This window comes from Theropithecus gelada, chromosome 3 (assembly GCF_003255815.1).
Source record: "Theropithecus gelada isolate Dixy chromosome 3, Tgel_1.0, whole genome shotgun sequence".
Classification (NCBI taxonomy): Eukaryota; Metazoa; Chordata; class Mammalia; order Primates; family Cercopithecidae; genus Theropithecus; species Theropithecus gelada.
In genome coordinates this window covers 124,008,554-124,024,044 of record NC_037670.1, presented here as the reverse complement: position 1 = coordinate 124,024,044, position 15,491 = coordinate 124,008,554, and the positions used below count along the sequence as shown (strand labels likewise).

General features: G+C 40.4%; 1 protein-coding gene across 2 annotated transcripts in view; it reads left to right on the top strand.

Annotated features, from left to right (window-relative positions):
• Nucleotides 1-1,373: 1,373 nt before the first annotated feature.
• Nucleotides 1,374-15,491, top strand: part of GNAI1 (G protein subunit alpha i1) — an 82,618-nt gene continuing 68,500 nt past the window's right edge. Inside the window, exon 1 of one of the 2 annotated variants that reach the window (XM_025379919.1) lies at nt 1,374-1,915. In XM_025379919.1, coding sequence (XP_025235704.1) covers nt 1,798-1,915 — 118 coding nt within the window. In that variant the 5' untranslated portion in view covers nt 1,374-1,797. Of the gene's footprint in view, nt 1,916-2,342; nt 2,720-15,491 lie in introns of those variants that run through there. The other variant, XM_025379920.1, reaches the window with a different exon arrangement.

The window sequence follows — 15,491 nt, the reverse complement described above, 5'->3', positions numbered from 1 at the left end:
GAGTTCTGATACACATTAGCATTTAGAGTGCCAAGAATTACAGTGTAGAAGGTGAGTAAGTACATTTAAAGATTGCTCCTTTTTGTTGTTATATTACAAAAGATTATAGTTGAGGCAGATCTTGAAATTGCATCTCATCAGCCCAGCAGGTGGTGTGACTCCCATAGGAGAACAGGAAAGGACATGTCCCATAAGGAGGTAACTCAGAGTCTCTGCTAGCTCACAAGCGTGGTCTCAGTGACCTACTCGAAAGCTATTCTGCTTGTATCATCAGTTCAGCCTCACCTTGGAAAACTCAAGCCCAGTTTTCTCAAATGATTTTTAGATAATAAGATTTCCAGATGAAAACCAGGGAGCATTTCCCAATTTTTAATACATCAAGGAAGATGTTTTTCCTTGCTACCAGTCCCATTTTCTAATCAGTTAACGCTTCCTGTGATATCTGTAGGGGAAAGGTGTAGTGCAATTGACAGGGAGAGATGAGATCTTAAGCCTCTGCTCATTCATTGGGTGCTGAGTAGTAATGCCTCCTGCAGGCCACAGGAACTTATCTCGGGCGGATCAGTTACAGCTGGAAGGATGGGGCCATAGCCCCATAAATGCACTCCTCATTTTATGGGCAAAGAAGCTAAGGCCTGTAAAAACGACATGCCCAGTGGTACAGGAGTTACAAACACGGTAATAAATATTGGCTCAAAATTTGGCATGGAAGCTTATGTGCTGCTCTAGAGGAGATCTGCTATGATGTGGAGATTGGCTTGTTGTGGGTGTGTTTTATTGCTCTTATCATTTAAAAGTACTTTTTGATTATTTGTCTCCCATTTTTTTAGGTTACAAGGAAATCCTTCAAAATGAGTTCTTGTGAAAAACCTGAGAATGGAAGGAAGGAGGGAGGGATAGGAAGAAAGAAAGAGAAGCAAAAGGTAGGAAGAAAGTTGACCTTGTTGCCCTTTCCTAGCCTCCTCCCCCGACTTTCCTGTTCTCCACTGTGCCCATCTCTGGTTTCACCAGGCTCCATTCCTTCCCCAGCTCCCTGTTTCCCACGGCCCTGAAAGCCAGCCGACAGGGATTTGCATTTTGAAAAGCCTTGTGTGGCTGCCGGCGCTGGGCATGCTCAAACGCCCAGAACTGGCTTTTTTCGGCAACTTTGGCAGCTCTCCCACCCCTACCCGAAGGGGCAGGTACGCACAGCTCCCTCGGTGTGAGTAAACGGAAAGAAATTACCCCACTCCCGCCCAGGGCAGAAGGCCACAGGCCCGCGGGTCAGTGTTGTGCTCCGGGGACGCTGCCAGGGGGCGCCGGGCCCTCGGGGGTGTCGCGGCGCCGCGGTAGGGAGCCGGGGGGCGCGCGCGCCCCTCCGAGGGGGCGCTGTCCAAGGGCACGTGCGCGGGCGCGCGCTCTGGGAGTGGTCGCGGGGTGGCGGGAGGGGCGGGCAGGGGCGGGGCCGCGGCGGCGCGCGGAGGCCGAGCTCGGCTGGGCTTGGCGAGGCTGCGGCGCGGCCACCGGCGGGAGGGCAGCAGCCACTGGACCCAGAGCTTCAAAACCCCAAACCGGAGACTTGCGGGCGCTGAGCCGCACCGGGAAGCAGAGCCCGGCCGTGAGGAACAGCCGCGCGTTGCTGTCTGCCCCTCTGCGGACGGCATCTCTCTCTCTACTCCGCTTAGGAAGTGGTGGGGGTGGCTTGGCCCCCGTCGGGAGGCGTTCGAACGCCCGCAGAGAGAGAGAAAGGATTCCCCTGTGCTTGGAGCCCGCACTCGGGCGCGGAGGGAGCGGCGGCAGGCTCTCGCTCTCGGCAACATGGGCTGCACGCTGAGCGCCGAGGACAAGGCGGCGGTGGAGCGGAGTAAGATGATCGACCGCAACCTCCGCGAGGACGGCGAGAAGGCGGCGCGCGAGGTCAAGCTGCTGCTGCTTGGTAAGGGCGGCCGGGTCGGGGACCCCGGGTCGGCGGGGGACCGGGCGCGGCGCTCCGCGGTGACCGCTGCGCGGCCCTCGGCGTTTGGAAACCCGGAGGGAAGGGGAGGAAGCGCCCGAGGAGGCTTCCGAGCGGGAGCTAGGTCAGGCGGTGCGCAGCCGAGGCGGGTCCTCCTCTCCGGGTGCCCGGCCTCCCTCCGCCCCGGCGGGCGAGGACTCCCCGTGGTGGGGCGGGCGCGTCACTTCTCTCGGATGCCTTCGGCGACCCAGCAAAGAGCCCAGGCGCGAGTCCGAGGCGGCGGGTCCTGTGGAAACCCTTTGCTTTGAAGTTTAGCTCAGCCTTACAAAGACGAAGGGGCATTCGTGGCTAGAAAATAACCACCCCCCCACGCCGTCCCCAGCCCCCTCCCGGAAAACCCTTCTTCGTATGAGGTGTGGGTTGTGTTTCGGCTGTGGTTTTCTCATGCCCAGAGTGCCACGTTTGGTGAAATCAGTGCACCTTTTGTGGGGTCTCTGAGATGGGGCTGAAATGTCTTTCCTGTTAACTTCCTATGGCGACTTCTGAAGTGGTCAAGGAGCATCGATTACATTCCGCCTGCGCTGGGGAAAGGCTGCGCTGGATGCTTGATTTTTCTTGCTGTAGGGGCATGGAAGCCACCCAAGTGGGGTTGAGAAGCTTTGCTTTAGTAGTAGGCAAGGCAGATACTCGAGTGGTGAAAACTGCTGTGAAAGGAGCGAGAGGGTCACGCCAGACAACACGGTTCTCCCTCCGCTGCCACCGTTTCTGATGAATGAGATTTGCCAGGTACACGCAAGGCTTTTATTTGTTCTTCGCACTGTTCTGTTCGTGAAACGCTACGTGGAGGTCTTTTCCAAATGTTTGACAGGGAAGAAAATAAAAAAGAGTAAACCAGGGTTTTCATTGAGGGAAGCAGTAGGAAGATAGTCACAGGTTAAGATTTGTGAGTTAGGGTTTTCTTTTGTTTGCATGTTTTCTTCTCACACTCTAGGTATTTAGATGAAAAATTTCTCAGAATCTTTATTTGCATTTCCAAGGACTGCTTTTATTTTTATACCAGTTATAATAAAAAAGAAATGTTGCACAAACCTGTTTTCAGTAAGCTTCTGTTTCATTGGTTTAATGACTGCAGAAAAAATGGTGGGTTTTTTTTCTCCATTACTAGTAGGCTTGGGAGCAGCAAAGTTGGCATGACTAAAAGTAATAATGATCTGAGTCATTTTGCAAGTAAACTGTGAAATAACTTTGCATTTTAAAGACCTGCGTGGCTTTTTTCACCCTCTCGCCCCCAACGTAAGTCTTTCTCAGTTAATGCTGTTGCCTAAGTTTTTACATTAATAAGAAATACTGTGTTTTGAGGAGGTTAGTGTATCTGCTTCTCTTGTGAATTGAATGTGAGATAGATATGAAATAAAAGGATTAAAAAGTTTTTTTCTTGCAGTTTTTGCTCTCCTGGTGTGATATGTTGTTTCAGTGTATTTCTGTGTGACTCTTAGTTTGAGCCAGCCATCCACCATGTTTAAAGCAATTGAGAAATGAATCATCTGGTCGTGGTGTTTTGTCCTTTAATTAGGTGACTGTTAAGGATGGACTAGAATAAAGGTCCCAGGAGGAGGCTTTTGCTTGTGTTCAGAAGAGATCAGTGTGTCTTAACCTTAGCACGGTTGGCATTTGGGGCCGGGAAATTCTTTGTTGTGCAGGTTGTTTTTGTGCATTGTAGGATGTTCAGCAGCATCTTTGGCCTCCACTCATTAGATGGTAGTAGCAGTCCCCCAACCTATGAGCTCCAAAAGCGTTTCCACATATTGCTAGAAGTCCTCTGGGGGCAAAATACAGCCTTAGTTAAGGACCACTGTTCTAGATTAACACTTAAATATAATTGAATGTATAATATAGAATCAGAAGGTGAATCTTTACAGTCATCATAGTGAGTTTGGAGAGAGATGTAGCAGAGGCCTTGTTTTCAGAAGACATTGTGGAATTCTTATTTCTGTTTTGTTTTTGTTTGTTTTTTTGAGACGGAGTCTTGCTCTGTCGCCCAGGCTGGAGTGCAGTGGCCCGATCTCGGCTCACAGCAACCTTCGTCTCCTGGTTCGAGCCATTCTCCTGCCTCAGCCTCCGGAGTAGCTGGAACTACGGGTGCGTGCCACCATGCCTGGCTAATTTTGTGTTTTCAGTAGAGACCGGGTTTCCCCATGTTGGCCAGGCTTGTCTCGAACTCCTGACCTCAGGTGATCCGCCCGCCTCAGCCTCCCAAAGTCCTGGGATTACAGGCGTGAGCCACCTCGCCTGACCAGAATTCTTATTTCGTTAAACCAGTACTAGCACCATTAGAAATACTTCAGAATGATTTTTAGCAATCTCTAGGTGACTGAATTCTTTCGGCTGTCTTTTCTAGCTTTGGTCTTTCGCTTTTCCCTACCTCTTGGGAAATCCTGGCTGTCCTGCTGGCCCAGCACTCTGCTCTGTCTTATCCCCGGTCTACTCTACCCTTTTGCCCAGAGTTCCAGCACCCTAGTCCTGTAAACAGAATGCTGGCTTACTTATTCCAGAAATTCAATTCTTGGAATGTTTGAAGACATTGTTTTCCTAATTTGACTTTAGTAGTGAATTGTGACCTTTGGTTCTTTTTTGGATCCTTAAAGCATATGTATAAGCAGCTCATTGAAATAATTCCATGTAAAACACGGCAACAGAATCAACTAGAAATGTAAAAACGTTTCTAGGTAACGTATAACCAGTATCACAGCCATTTACATCAGATCTTGTTCCTTTTCACTTATTCTGTTTTTCTCATCAAATGATGTTTTTTAAATTTAAGGCATAAAAACTCTAAAGTACGTTAAAGACAGTCTGTAAATATATTGTATTTTTTTCTTAAGGAATGTATTGTCATTTTAGACAGTGGGGCTGAGTAATTTAGATATGAGACTTGCACACTGTTAGTAAAGATTTTGGCACTGAGTGTCTATATGATTTAAATCAGAGGTATTTCAATATACTGAGCAGTGAACTAGGCCTTAAAAAAAGAGGACCTAATCTAATCATTGGCACTAAGGAAATTAGGCCAGAGTTTGGGTTGTTTGTCTTTTTAGTTTAGTTTTTATGCTTATTAGGATGACAGTACTTAATACAGAAACTTATTTTAAAGAAGTAAGTAATAATGAATTTTTTTTAATATAATAATGTCTACTTGTTGAGGAAATTATTTTTTATTATATCTTTGAGAATGTTTTAATTTATCATCCTTCTAAGGGCAGTAAGATTAAGCTTATGCTTTATTTCAGTAGGTAACTGTAGTGTACTACTGGTACTTACTAAATGTTTTATGTGTTTTGAGAACATAAGAGATGATATACAAATAAATGATCATCAATTAATTTTCTCTTCCAAAGCTTTGAGCAGTATTCTCCTTCATTCCACCTCACTATCCTTCCTTCCGCTCCACTCACCCTCATATACAAAATTCGACACCCTTGTCTCCTTCTTTAGCTTGGTTTGAATATTCCAGGTTTAGGAGAAAATGAACTGAGGGATTGGATTTCTTCTGTTTGGTGGATATTTTTCTATTGCGACCACCGGCCAGCTCTTTGGGATGCTGCATCTTTAATCTTCACTCCTTTTGAACTTGCCCTGTGACTTCCCCTAGTTGAGAAATTTTGGCATTGCAGGGCTTTTGATTTTTCATTGCTTTGACTTTCTTAGAATTGGTTTAGGATCTTAGATATCAGAAAGCCCATTTCCTTGAATAAATGGACCCGGTATTTCAGTATGGGTTGTGTGCTTCTCTCTCATGGTGTACCTTATATTAGCAGTTACTTTAATAAGAAGCCACAGGTGGTTTAAGAGTGTATTTTGAAATTGGTGATTTTTTCTGTACCTTCCGTTTTTCATTTTCATATTCATAGTTCAATTCCTTCACTGCCTCTGGCAGCCTAATTCCAGTAGGCTTTCCTGCTTCTTGTCTTTCCCTCTAGCCTGTTCTTTCTACTGTCGGTATCATGCTGCTTCCTTGCTCAAAAACCTTTGTTGACTTTTCCGTTTCCTGCAGAATAAAATCTTTTAGACTTGGCTTCCCTCTACCCTTATACTTTTTCCTTAGGGCACCCTTCTCCTCCAAACAGAAACTGCTGGCATATGTTAAAGCATATTTGCACTTGATTTCTGGTGGTGGTTAGCCTTCTGCCCAGCCTATTTTCCTACTGCTGTGAGCACTTTAAAGGCAGAACTTTTGTAGGTTTTCTTTGAATTCCTAACAACCCTTCTATTTTATCATGTGTAAAATGACTTCTTAATTATGTAAAATTATCTTGCTGGAATATAAACTTTTTGCTCTGCTATTTTCATTATCAATGAGAGCAAATAACTGCCCAGCCAAATTATGTAAACAAAAAAGGAATAGTAAATTATGTGATGACCACAGTGAACACATGGCATCTAAAATCAAATTGTTTGGTTTAAGATTTTTTTTTCGTATTTATAAGAGCTTTTCACAGTCATTATATTTGATAAATTAAAGTTGTGAAAATGATGATATTCATTGGAGGAGGGTCTGCTATGTTGCAATTATGGGATTTTGCCCTGCAATTTTTTTTTTTTTGGTAAAGGTAGATCTCATTTTCTGATTTTTATTTTTGGCCCCAATTTCTGATGCATAAAAAGTATGACTCTTGTTGAATGTCTCAGTGATAGGAAATATGCCTGTCTTACAGAATTTAATAGATGTTATTTAAACCTGAAAAAGACTGCTGTAATTTTTTAAACAAAAATTGTGTATTCAACCACAACCTTAATTTTTATTTTGTAATAAATTTCTAACTGCCTTGGAAAATTCTATGTACAACAAATTCACATGGGAAGACCTGAGTGTATTTGAGTGTATTTGCAGATTTCTTGGTCACATGTTCTGGCATGCCGTTAACCAATGTATGACTCCCCAGAGTATGACACGGTGAAGTTCAGATCCCAGACTCTATTTGAGTCTCATGAACTAAGGTCAGCTCTACCTCATCTTTTAGTGCTCGGACTGCTTTCTGTCCTAACTTGTGAGTGCCAATTAAAAACCTTAATGGAAATAGGGCAGAAATAATTTTAAAATGAATGTTCATTACCATAAATGTAATGACTTAACGCAAAATTTATTGTCATACAGTTGTGGAGGTTAGAAGTCCAAGAAGGGTTTCCACTGGGCTAAAGTCGGGTTGTCCATAGGGCTTCTTTTCTTCTGGAGATTCTAGAGGAGAATCCATTCCCTTGCCTTTTTCAGCCTCTTCAGAGGCTGCTTGCTTTCATTGGCTCATGGTGCCTTCTCCATCTCAAAGCCAGCAATAGCTGGTGGAGTCTTTTTCATGTGGCATCACTCTCCTGCCTCCCCTTTTCACTTCGAAGGAGCTTTGTAATTACATTGGGCCCACCGACATAATCCAAGTTAATAGCCCCATCTCAAGATCACATCTGCAAAATTCATTTTGCCCTGTAAGGTGACATATTCACAGGTTTCGTGGATTGGGACATATTTATCTTTGGGGACCATTATTTTGCCGAGCACAGTCAGTCCTCTGGCTCCCAAAGGTTGGTGTCCATCCTGCATGCAAAATGCATTCACCCTCTCCCAACATCTCCGAAAGTCTCAACCCAATACAGCCACAACTGACTGCAGAATCTCAACTAGGCTCTTGATCTAACTCAGGAATGGGTGAGATTCTGGATTTAATCCATACTGGGACAAAATTCCTATCTGTTTGTGGACCTGTGAAACTAGCAAACAAGTTATCTGCTCCCAGAATATGGTGAGTCAGGCATAGGTTATCATTAAATGGAAAGAAAAAAGGAGTCACGAGTTTTGAGCGCTTTCAAAACTCCTTTAGGTTTCAAGGGCTGGGGATAGTTCTCTGTGACTCTTTGCTCCACCCTCTGGGTACTGAACTTCTCCACTCTTGGGAGTCATCCTTCTTTTCTAATCAAGGGTGGTAGCACTTGTATGCTGCTTATTACTTTTATCAGCCTGTTTCTTGCCTGTGGAATTATGATGGTCAGACAACATTATTTCATTTCATATTCTTTTACTTCACTTTTTTCCTCTCCCGTTTTACTGTAACCAGCAAGAAAAAACAAAAACAAGAAACCGGCCACATCTTCAATACTTTGCTTGGAAATCTCTTCATCTTAGTGTCCAGGTTCATAGCTTATAAGGTCTGCCTGCTTTCAATATAACTGCTGGACTTAATTCAGCTAAGCTTTCTGCCAGTGTATAACAAGGATCCCCCTTCCTCTAGTTTCTAGTAACATGTTTCACCTTTCTTCCCGTCCAAGTCCTCATCAGCAGCAGATTTAAGGTCCATGCATCTAGCAATAGTGTGTTCATGATAATTCACATGTTTTCTAAGATGATAATGTTTCATATACCAGGCTCCTCACTTCCTTCTGAGCCCACGCTGGGAGAGACATTAACATCGTATTTCTACTAACGGTATGTCAAGGCCACCTAGACTTTTTCTGTTATGCTCCTCAAAATTATTTCAGCCTCTGCCGGTTGCCCATTTCTGCATTTTTAGGTGTTATAGCAGCACCACACTTCCCATTATCTTCATTGATATATATAACTTTTGAGAGTACAAAATGATTGTAATTTTACATTCTCCCGTCCCTCATAATTTATGTGACTATCATGGTAACACTAAAAGCACCAGTTTCTTACATGTCATATGGAACCCATGGTGTTACTCAGGTCGTAACGTGAAAGAATAAAGCTCTTCTTTGCCTTTTCTTCATTGATGTTTTTCCTGATCATCCAGTCTAAATTAGTCTTCCTTCCTCTCCCTTCCTAATAATATTGAAATCATCTTGTACTTTTATTTTTTATTGTCTGTTGCCTTTCTCTATGGCATTGGCCCCATCAGAACATGAATCTTGTCAGACTTATCACCTGATAGGATGGTGCATAGTAGCCGTTTCATAATTGTCGGTTAAATGAATTGATAAATTGTTGAATATTAATTTTGACTAGTTTTCTTTTAAAGGAAAAAATTGGTACATATTCTTTGTGCTTTGGGTATTTTGAGTTTATATATATATATATATATCTTGCTGTATTAGAGTAATGAAAACCTACTACATTATTCCTAACAGTTCTAAAAAGCAGATTAATTTTGGGTACCATCTTGTTACGTGATCAAAAAAATATGATTCTTGGTAAATAAGTGGTAGAGTGAAATGTGATTTTCATATTTGTATATTTTGGGAACTTCGTTTTTAACAGTATTGTTGCCTTGCTGCTTCACGTGTTATTTAGATTTTTCTTAAAATGCATACACTATTGCAATGAGGCATTTAATATATACTCACAACTCTATATTTCACGCTGGATGATGTGAATCTAGTAAACCTCAGCTTTCAGGAGCCAGCAGGCTGCTCAGAAGCTCACCACCAGTCTCTTCTTTATGTCTTGCTTGTTCTCATGTGGTGAAAATGGTCACTGGTAACATTTGTAAAGTGTGTTCTATGCTTTTCATGTCCAATTACGCTTTAGCCTTCCCAGATCCTTAAGAGAATTTACAGTCTACTTGGAGAAGTACAATATATACATAAAAATAAGTCCTCATAATGTCAAATGGGGAAGAAAAAGAATGAAATAGATACTAGGTAGGGGAGGTGAGTGTCAGCATTGGGACTCATTGTTGATCTTGCGGGGCGGAGGTGGAGGTAGCCTGCCTTTCAGATACTACTTTGGTTATAAATCTGTCAATTTCCTTCGTGTATTTCTGAACCTACTATTTAACCCCGATTGGTTATAAGCTTTGTGTTGTCTGGAAACTTATAATTTAGAAGAGACTTTGCTATGTATGACTTTAGTTTTCAAACATTTTCCATGTCTAAGGAATTTTTTTCCCCTCCAAGGTTTATTTAGCTCTGTAGAAAGACTTTCCAGATAGGAAAGGGGAGTTGACTTCGAACTCTGGTGGTAAAAGGTTTCCCATGAGGTCTTGGGCAAGTTACCAATTTTTTAAGCTTTGGTTTTTTCTTCTATAAATGCTGGATAATAAATATATCTGCTTCATAGGGCTAGGGACAAAGTCAGCTAATGCATCTGAAGTACGTAGAATACTACCTGGTACATACGTTCTTAATAATTATAGGCTGTTATTATAAATACTTTAGAAACTCTGGAATCAGCCCTCCCTTGCAGTTTCATCCATGTATGGTCATAGACATTAAATTCTTTTTATTGGCTTTTCTTAGCAAGGATGTGTGTGTGTGTGTGTGTGTGTGTGTGTGTGTGTGTGTGTGTGTACATGTATATGTATATATAGTGAAGACTTCAAGAAGTATAAATTCAGTTTTAAACATTAGTTTCTAATCCCACCGTAACTTCCTTGAGGGACTTGGATTTATCTTAACAGCCTCCTTACTGGGATTAGACCAGGTAAATATTTGTGCTGTGGTAAGAATTCTATAGAGAATGCACTTTACGTAATCAGAAGACTTTACAAATGTTATAAAAGTAATTTTCTCTTCATTTTATGATCCATTTTTAGAATTAGTGAAGTGATTTCTTGCAAACTTCTTTTTTTGGGGGGAAATAAAGCTGTTCGTGTAAATTATGAAACATTGAGTTCATTCAAAAGATGGTGCTATTTCTCAGAGGAATTTATAACAACTTTCTGTACTGTTGACTCAAAGAGATTCCAGATAGAACTCCAGGATTATAATGGATTTACTTTTAGGAGAAGCATCTCTTGAAAAGTGGTGGTAACCTTGGTAGAGAAACAGTGAATCATTGAATCTGTGATAGTATTTGTGCCTTTTAACAAATTGTAAAAGGAGTTCCCTTAAGACTTACGTCTTGAATTGTATGAAACTCCTCCTGTTACCCTTGCCTCACTAAAGTACAGTCCAGAATTTTTTCTAGTAACTGATCTATATTATGTATTTTTCTTGTTTGGGCACATAAATCTTATTTGACAGCTGCTGCTGAAGGCTTACTAATTTTGTTCTTCATGGAAGAAGAACAAAAGAGGGATGGAACTTGTAAGTAAACCTACAGTTAAAATCAATATAATGTAGTAGAAGTTAAAAGAAAACTGCCTTCTTATATGGTTCCGAAGTTAATCTAATTCCAAGAATTACATTTATTTCAGTATAGCTTAAAATTGGTCCGTGTGTACTAGCTCACTTACATTTTCACACACTGAGCACATTAATCAGCAATCAGATCAAGAAATGTATGCAAGGGTTATTTTGTTACTGTGAAAAGTAATGCTGGTCAGTAAAGTTGTTGGGACTCTAAGATGGTGCTCCTCTAATTCAAGACCAACACTGTGCACTTGCCTCCATCCATTCATCCTCTCTTGCCTCCAGCACCTTTTTCCATCCACCTGATTCTCTAGCGTCTTCACACTGCTTTAAAGACTCCTGTGTCCTGGTCTCAAGTCATGCCTAGCTTTAAAAGTGATAAAATCCAAGTAATACACCCCGTAAGTACTTTTTAATCTATTGTTTTTTAATTTAAACTTTTCAGAATCTTCAGAAAAATAGGCAGCATTCATATTTTTCCTTTTTCACTTTCTAGTCACTCTTTGAATTACTTTCTGCTTTAAATTATTGACTTTCTGATTGATACAGAAGTATTGAGAAATAGGCAGTCATGTACCCTTATCAATCTATATCAATCTGTATACTTTTTAAAGAGGTAATGTGGTGTCTGTTCCTGTGTACTTCTCTCCTTCTGGAGTTCCTTTTGTATGAAGGTCGGGCTTCTCATTCGAACTTATTTGTAACTTCTTTGTGGTTTTTATCTTTTTGTGCTACTTACACATTTTCTAGGTTCATTTTTATCCAGTTGGTAATAACTAATCTGCCTATTGATATATTGAGCTTTACATTTTAGTGGTGAAATTTCTATGTCTAAAAACCATTTCTCATCTTTAGCTTGAAAAAGTATCCGTTATTCTACTTTATTTTCTGGCTTTTTCAAAGCCATTTTCATTATACTGTACCTATTTCATAGTCTGAAAAACTGTTTTTGAAGTTCTTGAGCTTCAGTTATTTCTGGTGTCTTGACTCTGCCTCGCGGTAAATTGTGTCCTCTTGTAATTTTTTATTTGTGAACATGTATTAAGCAGTACATTGTCTGTGTGAATCCTGTACACCCTGCGTTGGCTGCAGTTTTCCTTTCCGTCTCGTGGATACTGTGGCCGCCTTATTTGGTTTTTCCCAGGCAGCCCTTTCCTGTAGAGTCAGTATGAGGTAGCCAGGTTCTCAGCTGTTTTGAATGCTTTGCCTTCCCTGGTTATCTCAAGCATCAGGAAAATTATATGTTGCATACATTCCACAGAGGTCCCATGGTGTTGGGGAAAGGTCAGCTCAGGCATTCCCTCTGCTTAGCCACAATTCATCATACTGCTTGGATACGTGTTGCTGCCTAGGAGACTTTCTTAACCCAAACAGATCACCCTGCCTTTAGCAGTTTCTTCATCGTCTCTGACATACAATTCAACTTTGGCCCAGAGAGGAGATTAAGATACTGGTCTGACTCTGCCTCTCTTTTCCCCATCTGCCTTCTGCAGTTGCTCCTAACTGAATGCCCTATAGCTCCCAAGCTTGCAGGCTCTGCCACAGGATGCCTAGGAAAGTAAGCCACTTGTACTCTTCCATTTTTGTCTGGATGACACCAGTGTCTGTCTCTTCTCCCATTATTCATGTAAATGCAAAAGAGAAAAAAAGCACTTTAATAATTTTCAAGAATTTCTCATATTACATTCTCTATTGTGTCTGGCTCTGAAGTTAGGTTTTTGTGGTTTTTTTCCCACAGTTATTCCTACGGTATGTCCTTGCTGCAATCCATGTGCTGACCTTATTTTTTTAGAGCTCGTTCTTTTTAAAGTTAAACTTTACTATGCATAGAAGTAATTTTGAAACTTTCAAAATGCAGATTCTCATTGAGTAGGTCTGGGGTGGGGCCTGAGATTCTGCGTTTCTCACAGGCTCCTGGGGTGCTTGTATTGCTGAGCCACGGTCCGGTCCATCTCACCGTCCTAGAGGAGGTGATCTTCTCTGGTTCTTTTCCGTTTATCCATTTCGTAAGCATTTCTCACGTCTTATCTGGCCTTTGCCACATTCATGAAAACTATCACTTTATCAGTAAAGTATTTAAAACGGTGCCTTGCACAGCGTAAACATTCATGTTTCAGATATTCACACGTACATGCATACACATATATCACACTTCTTATTATTGCTGTTTTATAGTTAAACTTCTAATGTTAGTCTAGAAACTTGTTTTAGTAGTGCATTTTGAGAGAAACCATTCGGTATCATCTTACATGGAAACATCCACTTCCTTAGGAATGACCAAAAACTGTAATTAGTTATAATGAATCTTTTATGATTTGGCAAGAGTTTTTTAAGTGGAGTTCTTTTGATGATATGATTATTCAGGTCAGGCTGAAAGAGCCCCAATAATAATGTTTCTCTGACTGTTTTCCTCTGGTAATGTTTGTGACAAAACTCCTTTGTCATAAATAAATATAGTTGCTGGTGCAGACTGAATGTTTGTATGCCCCTGAAATTCACAGGTCGAAACCCTAACCCCCAATATGATAGTATTTGGAGATGGGGCTTTTGGGAAGTAATTAAGCTTAGATTAGGTCATGAGGGCTGGTCCTTCATGATGAGATTAGTGTCTTTATTTTTAAAAAAAAGACACAGGAGCTCTCTTGCTTGTACCAAGAAGTGACCGTATGAGACGTAACTCAGTGAGGGCCCTCCAAGAGACACACCAGTCTGGCCCCCTGATGTGATCTCCAGCTTCTTGACCTATGAGAAATACATGTTTGTTGTTTAAGCCACCCAGTATAGTTTTCTGTTATAGCAGGCCTCACTGACTGAGACAGTTGCCAACTCTGATTAAGTTTACAGTCACTGGACTTGAAATAATCATGCTGCTTTCCTATCACTTCAGCTCTTCTAATCTGTAGGTGGTGCATACAACATGATTTCCATTACTTTTAAAAGGGAGTTTTGATCTTAGAAAACTATCCTTCATGTTTAGTGATAAGTAATTGCAAAATAAGAACTATTTTGTGATTACAGCGTGTGTTCTATAGCTTCTGCTTTCATCATAGTATCATTTGCTGGTTGGGCTTAGTTGCAGTTATGACATCTGGTTCTTATGAAACGTGTAAATTCATTCAACAAATATTTATAGAATGCCAGTTCTATGGCCTGCATTTTCTAAATATGTGGGAATGGAAGTCTTTGGGAAGCTGATATATTAAAGTACATAACACATTATTGGAACATTTCACCATTAGGTGAAACAATATGTTTTGTTGTTGTTATGTTTAAATGTAAAAATTGGGCTGTAGGTTTACTCTCTCATTTGTCTTAATATGCCTTTGTAGTAAATCATCTTAACGATGTTTTAGATGAATGCAGTTTATAGGTCAAGTTAAGTTTTACTGCTTTTTGCCAAAAACTATTTTAGACTTTCAGAGCTAAGCACTAAGTAAATGGACTCCACAGTAATTCATACTGTGCACATGGTGATGCTTGGAATTTTAGAATTAATTCTCTGGAAGGTTGTCAGCTGACAAATGTCCATTGTAGACTTAGCAGTCCCATCTGAAATATCTTGAACTGTAATTTAAAAAGTAGTATAGAAAGAGCAATTCTGAAAAATACAAAACTCTCAAAAATATCTTAATAGTGGTCCCCTTTGGAGAATCGGTAGGACTTAGGCTTTGTAATTCATAGAATTGTGTAGATTTTGCATTGTATTTGGGTATATGTTGATGTTTATGTCCATCAGTGAAAAAAAAATGTTATTTAAAATTAAAACAAAACAAAAAACTTAGAAAATTAGAGCATCTGAATGATTTTGTCATATAAGCAACTTAACTTTTAAAAGTATAAGCTAAAAACCAGTTTGAAGAATTTCTAGAATGGGTTCATATCCATGGAGAAATAAGTTGAGAACCAAACTTTAATGTTTTAGAATTGAATAGTTGTATTCTAGAAATGATTTAGTACAAAGGTTTGTCTTTATTTCTGATAGGATTAGCTATTTAGATTTATGATAGTTTTAATAACTAAATATTATGTGGATGTTTACAACTAATATCTCCAGTTTATTTGATAGATCTTTTGAGGTAAAAATATAGTTATAACTTCATTGTAATATATTTCCCACATATTTTGAGGTGTTGAGTCTTGAGATTGATATGTGGTATTACTAATACCAATGCAGTCTCAATAGTCTTAATTATATGCAGTATTGGTGTAGGAAAAATACAGGAATTGCTTTCTTTTGTTCTGGTATTTAACTATTTTCAAATGCTGCTTCTCTATATATAAAATATTACAGCTATACTGTGGACATTTAGGGAAGCAAACATTTGAGTACATTTCTTTTCTCAGTATATTTTGAATGGTTGATGTATTGCAAATGTAAGTTTACACTTTTTCTGGCTTCAGTATTTACTTATTAAAATTTTTCTGTAAATCCCAACTTTAGTAGCTACATAATATTTTACAGATATTCCATAATTTATTTAATCAC